Source organism: Rhinopithecus roxellana, chromosome 17 (genome assembly GCF_007565055.1).
Source record: "Rhinopithecus roxellana isolate Shanxi Qingling chromosome 17, ASM756505v1, whole genome shotgun sequence".
In the NCBI taxonomy this organism is placed as follows: domain Eukaryota; kingdom Metazoa; phylum Chordata; class Mammalia; order Primates; family Cercopithecidae; genus Rhinopithecus; species Rhinopithecus roxellana.
In genome coordinates, this window is record NC_044565.1 from 6,715,387 (window position 1) to 6,727,901 (window position 12,515).

The 12,515-nt window shown below is 60.5% G+C and overlaps 1 protein-coding gene across 20 annotated transcripts in view; it reads left to right on the top strand.

Moving 5' to 3' along the window:
- TSNARE1 (t-SNARE domain containing 1) overlaps window positions 1–10,677 on the top strand; it is a 139,383-nt gene extending 128,706 nt beyond the window's left edge. For 13 of the 20 annotated variants that reach the window (XM_030921024.1, XM_030921019.1, XM_030921018.1 and 10 more), the window contains one exon: window positions 8,423–10,677. In XM_030921024.1, coding sequence (XP_030776884.1) covers window positions 8,423–9,027 — 605 coding nt within the window. In that variant the 3' untranslated portion in view covers window positions 9,028–10,677. The other 7 variants (XM_030921034.1, XM_030921035.1, XM_030921031.1 and 4 more) reach the window with 5 other exon arrangements.
- Window positions 10,678–12,515: the final 1,838 nt, after the last annotated feature.

Here is a 12,515-nt window from a genome sequence, read left to right on the forward strand (position 1 = left end):
CTCTTCCAAACCAGTGGGTCCCAGCAGGGAGAAGGCCCCGCATTCCCGTGCAGGGCAGCAGGGCCCGGCTGGCCCCAGGGTCTGAAGACAGAGGTGTCTGGGAAGAAGGAGGGCTTCCCTCCACTCTCCCCCAGCCCCAGAGCCCCAGGGTATGGCAGCCATGAGAAGGCAAGGTCAGTCAGCAGGCAGGAGGAGCCTGTGCCCATATCACCTCCAGCCGCTTGGCCCTTGCCACAACCCCCAGGGAGCAGAAGATGACCTGTCCATTCATTGGTCACTGTTGAGGAGTTTGGGCAGAGCCAGGGAGGAGCCTGGGCCCCAGCTTGACTCTCCCCCACCCTCTCCCCCACGCTGCGCCTCGCTCTGGCCTGCAGTGGCCTCCCCCTCCTTCTGCAGGCCCTTCCCTCTGGGCCCACATGGAAGTCCCACGTGCGGTGCTATCCAGTGACTCTCAGCCTCTCAGGACACGCTGTGCCCCCTCCTGAGCCCACGGGCCCACTCCAGGGACCGCCGGAAGCCAGGCATTTCTGTCTGGCTGGGCCTTGTCTGCAGCCCGCAGCTGCCCCTGGCTCTGAGGGTGACGCTGGCTCCGAGGGTGATGCTGGCTCTGTGCCTCCTCCTGCCGCCTCCGTGCCTCCTCCCGCCGCACCTCCTCTCCTCCTCAAGACACCGCGCCAGGAGTTCCTTCGCCGTCCTCCGCATATGGTGGCCCCCCCTTCAAAGCAGAGCCACGCTGGACTCCCCTTCCTGGGAGCTGCTGGAAGGACTTGGGGGACAAAGCCCCGGAAGCAGGACCAGCTCCTTCTTGAGGGCCACAGAATAGACAGAAGGATTCAGCCTCACTGGACAGGCAGGGGCTGGCCTCAAACGCCCCCACTGGCGGCCATGGCAGAACTTGGAGCTCTGGGGCATCTCAGCTGCTCCTGCTCACAGCGGTGCCTGAGGTTGGGACACCCATGGGCAGAGTGGGCCGGGCTGGTTGGGAGATGCATGTAGACACAGGGTGCCACCAACTCTGTGGCCAGCCTTGGACAAGGGGCCTGGGCTGTGGGCCTTGTGATGGGGCTTGGGGGATGGGCCTGGTCAGTAGGCCTCGTGATGGGGTGGGGCTGGAGGAGGGCCTGGATCCTCCTCTCAGGCCTGTGCAGGCCAGGGGTGGCTGCATCCACCCCCAGGGAGGCCACATTGTCTCCTGCAGGGCAGGTTCTTGCAGCCCAGGATTCTGTGGGCAGAGGCAGACCTGGTTTGGGGGTGCTTCATGGCAAGGGTGGACATGTGGTGTGGGGCTGAGAAGGAAGGGCCTGGCAGGGGTAGCACTGGTGTGGCCCAGGTGCTTAGTCCTTTTCTGCAAGTCCCCAGCCCTGGAGGCTGCAGGAACTCAGGTTTGCTCACCCTGTGGTTCCCTGCCCTAGACTGAGGCCCAGCCTCAACTTCTGTGACCCCTGATGGATCAGCCACTCCAGGTCCGCGGGCCGCTGGGCTCACCTCCGTCAAGGGAGTCTTTGGTGCCTGTGAGCTGCTCTGAGTGGCCTGCCCTGCTGCTGACAGCAACTGACATGTGTTGAATTCCTGAGCGAGAGTGCTTGGGACAGGGTTGGACTTCCCCTCGTGGGTGCTGAGGCAGGGAGAGGGAAGTGGCTGCCAAGCCTGATGCCAGGGTGGGGGCATCCCAGCTTCAGGCCCAGGTGCCCTGAGCTGGCCATGCTTTCCGCTCTGCAGCAGCACTGCCCGGGGCTTGGGCAGGGCCAGGCCTGCAGGGCTGATCACGGCTGTGGGGCTGGGGGCAACGATTTGACAGAGTGCATGGGGGTCTTCCACAGGGGTCGCTGTGCCCTGAGGCCGCTGGGCAGGCAGTTTCCTTTGAGGTGTGTGTGCTGCTCTGCGAGCGTCTGGGAAGGGCAGCACCAAAAGGTGCTCTGTTTGGCACCTGGAGGCCTGGTCTAGTGCTTGGGTATCCCTTGGACTTTTGGAGCTAGGGGATCTGCAAGGGGCCCCTGTGGAGTCCCCCCCCTTGTGTTGGGAGGGGCAGGCGCCCAGGGCCTGTGGCTCTGCAGGGCTGACCCCACAGACCGGGAGTCTCCTGAGACCTGACAAAGCCACCGGGCCCGGGGCTGATGGCTGATGAAGTATTGGAGTGTCGCTCGGTACCACAGGGCCCACGCACCGAACCTGTCCTCACCCTACGAGCAACACAGGGCTGCACAGTGCCAGGAGCACAGGAGTGGCCTCCCTCCCCTTGTGCATCTCTGCACACCACCCTGGGGCAGGACATGGCGTGCCCACCTGGCAGCCTGGGCGCTGAGGGAGATGTTTGCTGGCTGCGGAGCTGGGCAGTGGTTGTGTGATGTGTCTTGAATGTGGGCAGTGCCACGCTGGCTAAGAATGCCCCCGGGACCGCCCTGGGTCTGTGGCCCGCACAGGCAGCCCTGGAGCAGCAGGATGTCAGCCACGTTCTGAGGGTGGGTCTCCAGGTCACACACTACGATCACAGTCCCCAGGGCCAGGGCTTGGTGTAGAGCAGGATTGGGCACTGGCTGAGTCCAAGGGTGGGGTCCAGGGCTTGGCTGAGGCTGCCTGTGGTCACGGGGCAGAGAAAGTGTCCAGCCAGGGCACATGGCCTGTCCAGCACCACCTGTGTTAGCCCAGACCACCATGGCCTTCCTGTCTCTGCTGGCAAATGCTCTCCACTGTCCACATTCACCTCTCAGCGATAGAAGCGAGGCCAGGCTGTTGCCACTGCAGGTGTAAAGTGGATCCTTTGCACGCGAGCAGGGCATTGCCCGGGCCCAGGCTAGCGCCTCCTCCCTGGCAGGCTGGTCCCTCCTGGGTGGCAGTTGTAGGGGGATCTGTCCCACCTCTGGCCCCATCTTCCTTCCCTCTCCTCCTCCATTGGCCGAGAGGGTCGTGACCCTAATGTGGCAGGACATAGAGAGTCGAGTTCATTTGGGGGCTGTCTGCATGTGAGCAAAGGGGTACTCTGCTCCAGGAGCGGCCGAGGCCATCACCCATACCTGCCTTCTCCGGGCTTTGGCTGCTTGTGCAGGAGCCTTGCTCTCCCCTCCCTGGCTGGGGCAGGAGCCCCCAGATGCGGTGATCAGGGCATGTCTGTGAGTGCCTGCGGCTCCACTAGGGCCCTGGGCTGGGGGCAAGGGTGGGGTGGAGCTGGTGACCAAGGGTTCAAGGATCCCTGTGAGGCCTGGGTGGGGGCTTCTGAAGGCAGGGCTCGTGGCTTCTACCTCCTGCCCAGGGAGCTTGCAGAGATGGAGCCACAGTTCTGTGATGAAAGTAGGGAGTCCCTGCTGGGGCGGTGGGCAGTGGCCTTGTCTTTCTGAGGACCCTCCTCCCTCAGAACCAGTCCTGCCAGGCCGGAGGTGATGCTGTGCCTGGCAGCAGTCCCTGTGGTTGTAATGGCCCCTCTATCCCAGGCCTTAAGACTCCTAAGGCTCAGTCAGCTCGGGCCCGTGCCCAGGTGGGCATTGCAGGTGCACAGTTTCTTTAGGTGTCCTGCTTCCCAAGCTCTTCTCCAGTTGCCTCATTGGAGGCAGGGCTTGCAGGGAACCTCCCTCCGGGAAGAAGGCTTGCCCGTGCTTGTGTTTGCGTCTGGCTTTGTTGCGGACCCAGGCTGCACCTGCAGTCCTGGTGCCCAGGTGGCACGTGTCCTTCCCTTGGGTGGAAGAGAATGCTGAGCACCAGTGGCTGCCCAGGTTGAGCACCAGTGTTCAGGTCCTGCTCCTGCTGGGGGTGATGCCTTCACCGCTCACTGCCACGAGCCCAGCTCTGCATTCCTTGTGGGCCAAGGATGGCTTAGGTGCGTGTAGCACCTGGTACTGCCGTTTTGCTACTGGCTGGGTGTTGGTGAATCTTCCGGATCCCTGGGGCTGCCCCGGTCCTGGTCCGGTGTCTCCTGTGGGCCCTGCTAATGTGGCTGCCCCGGGCGGCACTGCTGCAGCCACCTAGCCCGGCTTTGCACCGGCTCCTGTGAGCCCCGCACGGTGGCACAACTTTCTGATCAGCTCCCTGTGCTGAGTCAAGGGCCAGTGTGTGTGGCCAACCAGAGCCCTGTGCTTGCAGACCCAGTCTCCATCAGCCCAGTCACAACTCCACAGACGTTAAGGCAGGGGCTCTGCCCCTTCAGAGAGGGCCGTGGCCACAGTGGAGGGGCCTGCCTAGTCAGGATCAAGACAGAGCAGGACTTGACCCCAGCCCTGACCTCCCCTTGCCATTCCCACCCTTTCCTGGGTGGGCTCTTCCTGCCCTACCCGGTGCGGGCACTGAGGTGTCCCCTTCCCTGGGCCACCTCCAGGTTTCCGTTCTAGTGTCATTGCTGCCCACTGCCCACACCACACAGAGCCCTCAGGGCATGTCTGGCAGCCCAGCACCCATCCCTGCAGCCTCCGCTCCTCTGGAGGCCCTGGGCTCAGGCGCCCCTGGGCTCGCCTTTCGGGGGTGCCCTCAGGGCAGGGGCGGCTGGGCCTCCATCTGTAATTGCCTTCTGTTGTCTTGATTTGCAGATAGTATTGAAGCCAGCCTTGAGGCTGCATCCTCGCATGCGGAGGCAGCCCGCCAGCTCCTGGCTGGAGCCAGCCGGCACCAAGTAAGTCCGTGTGAGGGCCACAGTGCCTGGCGGCCCGGCCTCCGTCCCCTGTCCTCCAACCCTCCCTCTGTCTGTCTGGAGGGGCACAGGCGCTGTCCTGTGCCTGGGAGAGGCATGCCCACAGGCCTCCTCTGAACCAGTCCACTACCCGTGCCATGGGGGCTCTGGGAGTGGCGGGGTTGCGGCAGCAGTGATCTGCGTGGTGCCCACAGCAGTCGGCACCATCTCCTCTCTTGTGTGCACCACACCGCCCTCTCCCATGAATCCCAGATACAGCCGGTGGGAGGGCCTTTGGGGCCTTCCCGCTCCACCTCCCGTGCTGATGCTGGCATGCGGCTCAGTGTCCATCCTGGGGCCGGGGACTGCGGAGGGGACTTTGTGGTTGGGGCATGTCAGGTGGCTCAGAGAGAACAAAAAAGCTCAGGCCTTTATTTTCTTGAAGTGGGACTTGGAGCTGCCTTGAGGACCAGCCACTCACTGGGCTTGTTGCTGACTTGTGGTCACCACAGGAGGACCTGACAGATCAGGCTGGCTGGAGACTGTGGCCCAGCTAAGATGGAGGCCCAGCCACTGTCTTCCCCTCACTGTCTCTGTCCCCATTGTGGCCTGGTGCTCCCCACTGGCCCTGACAGGCAGAGATGACCAGAACCTGTTCCTCAAGGAGTCCCAGGGGCCAGGCAGGCTGGACATTAAGTCCGGCAAGGTGAGGGTGGCGTGGGCCACTGTGGGAGCACAGAAGAAGCCCCTGGGCCAGCCGGGGCCAGGAGAGCACATACTCTCGATGGCGCAGCAGGGGCAGTACTGGCAGACGGGATGGTGGAGTGTGTGAGGCCGGGGTCCGGGAGAGCCTGACGAGCCCAGGACATCACAGGCAGGTGTGATGAGAGAGGAGCCACATCCCCAGGACGCTGGGATATCACAGCTGTGCCCGCAGAGGGTCCTCAGTTGCCTCGGGGTGCACGAGGGAAAGAGGTCCTGACTGGAACCATGCAAGGGCCTGACTGGGTGGAGAATGAGGGGAAAGGCTAGGGCCGCCTTGAGCTTCCCTAACAGGGCCCAGTCCGGGCACCGCCGCCAGGGGAGTGTGTGGTAATGGCAAGGCTGGGCCTACTTCGGTCCCTGTTTCTGTCGGGGGCCATCAGACTCAGGTCGGGCTCACTAAGGGTTGGCCCCTGGTGACAGCTGCTGAACGCCAGGCTGGGAGACAAGATCTGCAGAAGCTGTGCCAAGGTCATCTGCAGGATGGTGTCAGAGACAGGGCTGGGCTGGGTCTCCTGGCGCCAGCTCTGGGCTGTTTGGCCTTGGCCCTTGGCCTGCCACCTCTAGCCGTTGAGGGCAGCTAGGCCCAGGGGCCTCCAGGAGGCAGAAGGTGGAGGCTCTGGTGATGGGCCAGGCGGACTCGCCAGAAACTCGGGGCCACACCACGCAGAGGGCCTCGTTTCAAGAGGAAAGCAGCCAACCAGCAAGATGACCCCTCCTGAGCACCCTGGGGCCACCTGGTCAGAAGCAGCGCTGATGCCTGGGACGGCAGGAGGACGATGGGACAGTGAGGAAGAGGAGGAGGAAAAGGAGGAGGAGGAAAGGAGGGCGGTGGCAACTGGACCAGCCACCTGTGCCATGGACGCCCTGCTGCATTCCCAGTGAGCCTGTGGGCTTGGTCCTGGCAGAGCAGGCACCCTCCACACTGCAGAGGAGGTGGGCAGGGCTCAGGCCCAGGAGGCGGCCGTGAAGTCACCCCTGTGTAGACTGTCCTGCTCCTGCCCCCAAGGGGACTCACCAGGGAGTGTCAGGGAGGGACGAGGTGTCTGTGAAGTCGCCTCTGCATAGAGTATCCTGCTCCCGCCTGCAAGGGGCCCTCCCCACGGTATGTCAGGGAGGGACATTTGTTCAGCCATTCTCCACACCCAGGGAACTGGAAGGGTCAGAGATCCCAAACCTAGAGGCTGTGAAGCCAGGCCTTTAATTTGCAGACTGGGAATCTGAGGCCTGCAGAAGAGACGCTGTTTTCTAGGGTCGCACAGCTACTGAGACCAAGCAGAGCTGGCCTTGGAGCCCACGTCTGCTGTGTCTCATGTTTAGGCCTCTCCGTGTTGCCCTAGGGAAGCTTGACCCTCTTGTCTTCCTGGGGACATTCACTTCGGTGGATGGGTACCTGATGGACAAGGGCATGGCCAGACGGATGATTGGAAGAATGGATGCGTGTGTGGATGGATGGAAGAAGGAACGTGTAGACGGGCGGGTGGACGGAAGGAGGAAGGTGTAGACGGGTGGATGGAAGGAGGAAGGTGTAGATGGGTGGGTGGATGGAAGGAGGGGAAGGTATAGATGGGCGGGTGGATGGAAGGAGGAAGTTGTAGATGGGTGGATGAATGGAAGGAGGAAGGTGTAGACGGGCGGGTGGATGGAAGGAGGAAGGTGTAGATGGGTGGGTGGATGGATGGAAGGAGGAAGGTGTAGATGGGCGGGTGAATAGGTGGATGGAGGAGGAAGGTGTAGACGGGCGGGTGAATAGGTGGATGGAAGGAGGAAGGTGTAGAGGTGTAGACGGGCGGGTGGATAAGTGGATGGAAGGAGGAAGGTGTACATGGGTGGGTGGCTGGGTGGAAGGAGGAAGGTGTAGACGGGCGGGGGAATGGATGGAAAGAGGAAGGTGTAGACGGGCGAGTGACTGGGTGGATGGAAGGAGGACGGTATAGATGGGTCGGTGGCTGGGTGGAAGGAGGAAGGTGTAGACAGGCGGGTGAATGGATGGAAAGAGGAAGGTGTAGACGGGTGAGTGACTGGGTGGAAGGAGGAAGGTGTAGACAGGTGGGTGAATGGATGGAAAGAGGAAGGTGTAGACAGGTGAGTGACTGGGTGGATGGAAGGAGGAAGGTGTACATGGGTGGGTGGCTGGGTGGAAGGAGGAAGGTGTAGACAGGCGGGTGAATGGATGGAAAGAGGAAGGTGTAGACGGGTGAGTGACTGGGTAGATGGAAGGAGGACGGTATAGATGGGTCGGTGGCTGGGTGGAAGGAGGAAGGTGTGACGGACAGGTGGATGGGTAGATGGAAGGAGGAAGGTGTAGATGGGAGGGTGGATGGGTAGATGGAAGGAGGAAGGTGTAGACGGGCAGGTGGATAGGTGGATGGAGGAGGAAGGTGTAGACGGGTGGGTGGATAAGTGGATGGAAGGAGGAAGGTGGACATGGGCAAGTGACTGGGTGGAAGGAGGAAGGTGTAGACGGGCGAGTAGCTGGGTGGATGGAAGGAGGAAGGTGTAGATGGGCAGGTGGCTGGGTAGATGGGGGAAGGTGTAGATGGGCAGGTGGCTGGGTGGATGGACAGACAGCATGGATAAATGGGTGAGTAGACGGATGGGTGGATGAATAGAAGGAAGAGGAGGTTGGAGGGGATGGTTGGACAGTGATGAACAGACAGGTGGGCAGATAGATGAGTGGGCAAGGCAGGCACGTCCATGTGGAGGAACAGACGTGGGTAGCAGGATGGCGGGTAGACCAGAGGGCAGGCGGACGAGCGGACGGAGCAGAGGGGAGTTGGTGGGAGGATGCATACAAGTGGTGCTGTGGTGGGTGGGCATGCAGGCTTTGCACTTGGACAGGCTGTGGCTTCAGTCCCAGCACTACTAGAGTAAATGTGCCCACGTCTCTGGGTCTGTTTCCTCATCTCAAACAACGGGTGCAACTCCCACTGCAGATGGAGCATCATGAGACCCAAACAGCTCCGGGTGCAGAAGCCTCACATGGGCACTGTCCCTGCACCGTGCTCACCCCCCAGATCACTGGGTTTTGGACATGCAGGCTGACATTTCCCTGTCTCCCTCTGTTAGCTGATGAGGAGGACGAGACCCCCAGCTGCTTGTGGCTGCCCCTGAGGACCCTGGAAGGGCCCAGCCCGCCTGAACCTGACCCCCTGGACTTACGAGGAGTCTTCCATGCACCCGCCTCCTCACCCTCCCCACCCGCTTCCCCAGCCTCCACCCCACCAGCAACCACACTCATGGGGTCCTTCCAGCCTTCCTCGCCGTCTTCAACGCCAGCACCTCCCTTGCCCTCCAGGAGGACCCCAGTGGCAGCATCTGAAACGTCCGCATTTGAGCAGCGACTGCTGGACTCCCACCGGCGGCAGGGTGCCCTGCTCTCCTCCTGGGCCCAGCAGCAGAGCACACTCATGGCCCAGCAGAACCTGCTGCTGCAGCAGCTGGCTGAGCAGTGCCAGCGTCTGGCCAATGGTGTGGAGGCCCTCAACCGGACCCTCGAGAGGCTGGTGGAAGCACGCCCCACCAGAGAAGCCTCACCCTTCCTCCGGGACGCTGGTCCTGCCGGTGGAGTGGCCCAGGGGCCTGCCGGAGGCTCCCAGGACAGCCCCCAGGGTGCCCACTCAGGGCTTGAGGTCTTCTCAGGGATGATCTTGAAGGTGGAGGAGGAGATATAGGGCTGGTCAGGGGTGCTAGCAGAGCCAGAGAGCAGGAGCAGGGCCTCCAGTCTTTCCCCTGCCGAGTCCAGGCAGGGGAGAGGTGGCAGTGACTGGGTCTCCAGGGCGCCGAGACAGCTCGAGTCCAGGAGACCGGAAGGATGAGAGGATGTGGGCTGTGTACCTGTGGTGCTGCGTCCTTGCCATTGCCTGTAGTGACCTGCAGGGAAAGTCTGCAGAGAGCCGACCTGTGAGGCTCAGTGGACCAGGTCTACTCAGGGATGATGCTGTTGGAGGCTCCAACCCCGTGTGGCAGTGGCTGTGAAGTCTGCAGCCCAGCGCCCCAGCAGGCAGCTGGAGGCAGGGGAGGTGGGGAAGATGCACTTCGGGGCGCCCTGCTCACCGGAGCTCTGGAAAGGGTGGCTCGGCCAGGCCCTGAAAAGGTCCCGAGTGTGATCTGGCGTGACTCCTGAAAGCCCCTGTCCCCTTCATGGGCGTGTACACTCGGAGGGCAGGGCTTCTGTGTCCTACCTGATTGTGGCCCAGGGGAACCACATCCCATGAGCCTGGAATAATTTCTCTCCAGTTTTCTATGTTGTTATAAATACATAAAGCTATATATATATATATATATATATATATGCCCATATATTACTTGGTACTGTATGGGGCTGGGATGACGTTTTGTACTTGTAGATTTTTCTTGCAAAAAAGTATTTTTTTACGTAAGCATGAAATAACTAAGCAGCGGCAGTGCGGCTGCCGAGTACCTGAGTTGGAGCCTGCTCCCCGGGCCTGGTGGGCCCCGCTGCTTTCAGCCTCGCTGCAGGGGTCCGGGCACGTCCCTGCATCTTCAGATCCTCTTCCTCCATTACTTCCTTTGACTCTTGGGAGATCCCTCGGCGGGACTACCCCATCTCCAATGCCTGCACAGCAGGGCACAGTCTGCAGCCCCCCAGCCTGGGCAGCTGTTGGGAGCGAGCAGGAGCGGGAGGCGGGACCAGCCTGGGCCTTGACTGGTCTGGGGCCTCCAGCCACATCCTCTGCGGCCCCTGCCTGGCTCCCAGGGCCCAAAGCCTGTTCCAGGAGCAAGATGCTGGCCGACTGGCCTGAGTGGGAAGCATGCTGGTCCCAGCAGCTTCTGGGGAAGCTCTGGCACAGCCGAGAGTCAAGACTACAGCGTCCCTGAGAGCAGGGAGAGGGGCCTTTTCCTCGTTTTGCATTTTTCCATGGACCCAGCAGTGTGTCAGTAACTCTTGTCTATGAAAGAACCTGAGGTGTAGCCACATGTCCAGCTGCCTTCCGCGCACACCTGACCTCCCTCCAGGCTACCCCCTCTGTAGGTGCACATGGTTCTGCTGTTGGTTTTAGGCGGGGCCTCCACTCTGATGGTTCCACCTCGGGAAGGCTGGCTTTCCATCCTGCAAAACCAGCTGACCTCAGCCCCAGCACCTCCAAGAAGCCTCTGTAGATCTTCACTCTGGGTTCTTGTCCACGAAAAATACCACCATGGGCTGGGCACAGTGGCTCATGCCTGTCATCACAGCACTTCGGGAGGCTGAGGCAGGAAGATCACTTGAGGCTGGGAGTCCGAGACCAGCCTGAGCAACAGCAAAACCTTGCTTCTACAAAAAATAAAGTTCAATAAATAAAGATACCCAGCACGGCTAACAGTGGGCTCGTATGGTCGTGTGTATTTTCTGTCTTGCGTTACAGTCTTAACCTGGATACAGCCTCTAGTCTGGTCCTAGCTGAGCCCCAACCTTCACCCCACACCGTGTCCTGACTGCAGTTGCATGTTGAGCCTTGACCCTGGTCACACACTGAGCCCTGATCCTGGTCCTGCACTATGTCCTGACCCCAGTTATACATGGAGCATTGGTCCTAGTCACTGACTTAGCCCTGATCCTGGTGACAGACTTGGCCCTGATTCTGATCACACACTGAGCCTGATCCTAGTTATACACTAAGCTCTGGCCCCAGCCCTGACCCTGGTCAGTCCAGGCATCTTCTGGGAGTATCCTCTGGGCTGAGCCCTTACTAAGTGCTGAGGATACAGAAGCAACCAAGTCAGACTTGGGGCCTCTCCTTTTTGAGCTTACCGTGTGCTACAGAAAACATACACTAAGCAAGTCAATACATATTTGATGAAAGTTATTTTGTGTATCAGTTAAAAATTGATGTAACTGCATTTGGTAGGAAACAGAATAGCGTGTCTTAGAGTGGATAGGCGTCATGGCTCCTGTGTCACGGACATCGGTGACCTGGAGCTGGCAAGGCAGGGCCACAGTCCTCAGAGGTCCAGGTGTCTTTCTGCTCCCTTCTCTGCCATGGCCCTCATGGCCCAGGATGGCTGCAGAACTGCCCCCCGTCACACTCGTATTCCAGGTAGCAGGGTGTAGGGAAGGAATGGAGGAAGGTCACACACACGCCCTTGAAGGAGATCTCTGCCTGCATCTCAGCCCACTGACTGGGAGTTAGATGCCCACATTTCGTTGCCTTAGAAGCTGGAAAACACAGCTTCAGCCCCAAATGGGGATTTTGTTATTAAAACGGAAGGGACTGGATGCTGGGAGATGGAATGCAAGAAACACAGGCCCCGAGGTGAGCAGTGTGGGACTGGATGCTTGGCATGCAATCTGCCAGGCTGGGGCATTGAAAGAGCTGGGATTGCAGTCTAGAGTGTCAGGGGCTTCCCTGCAGGATGGACAGCAGAGGCCTCCAAGGTGATTTGGCAGTAATCACTGCAGCCAGTGAGAGCCAGGGAGAGCCGGCTCCACCTCTGCTTTGTGGCTGAGGAGCAGGGACTTGAGAACTTAGGGGCAGAATGGGCAAGTCCTGGTCCATGTGTCTCCACAGTGCATGCGTGCCCTTTGCACTAGGACAGTTTCCTAAGAGCCGCTCAGATGCCAAGAGGCCAGGCAGGAGCATGGTCAGGACAGCAGATGGCTGTCCGTAAGGCTCTGTCATCCAGCAGGGGTACGGAATGGCAGGTGGCATGCAGGGAGGGCAGAGGCCATGCTTGGTCTTGAGGGCAAGTGTGTTTCTGGATGAAAGGAGAACCAGGAGGGTCCAGGAGTGTCACCCTCAGACCTGGGCCTGGAAACCCCTTTCTCTTGGATGTGGGCGAGGGGTGGCCTGAGGTTTGCCAGGAAGGAGACTGTGGTCTTGGCTTCAACGGGAGCCCGTCAGGATCAGAGCTTTTGAGGAAGGAATGCTCTTAGTAAGCGTGTGAGACAGAGGCAGCCAGGAAGACCTCGAGGTTGCCGACTTGTCCCGGATGGGATTTCAGCGGGATTCACACCCACACTGCTCACCTCGGGGTCTGTGCTGCTTGCATTCCATCCCCCAGGCAGCCCAAATGTTTACCAGGAGAGATTGGGAGGATGGTGAGTCTGTGATGAGAAACGGGATGTGGCATTCTGTGGCAGAGCTTGCCTGCAGGGTCTTCTGAGGCATGTTTTAGAAAAGAGGCTGGAGGAGTGGCAGGGATGGTTCCCGTCAGAGCT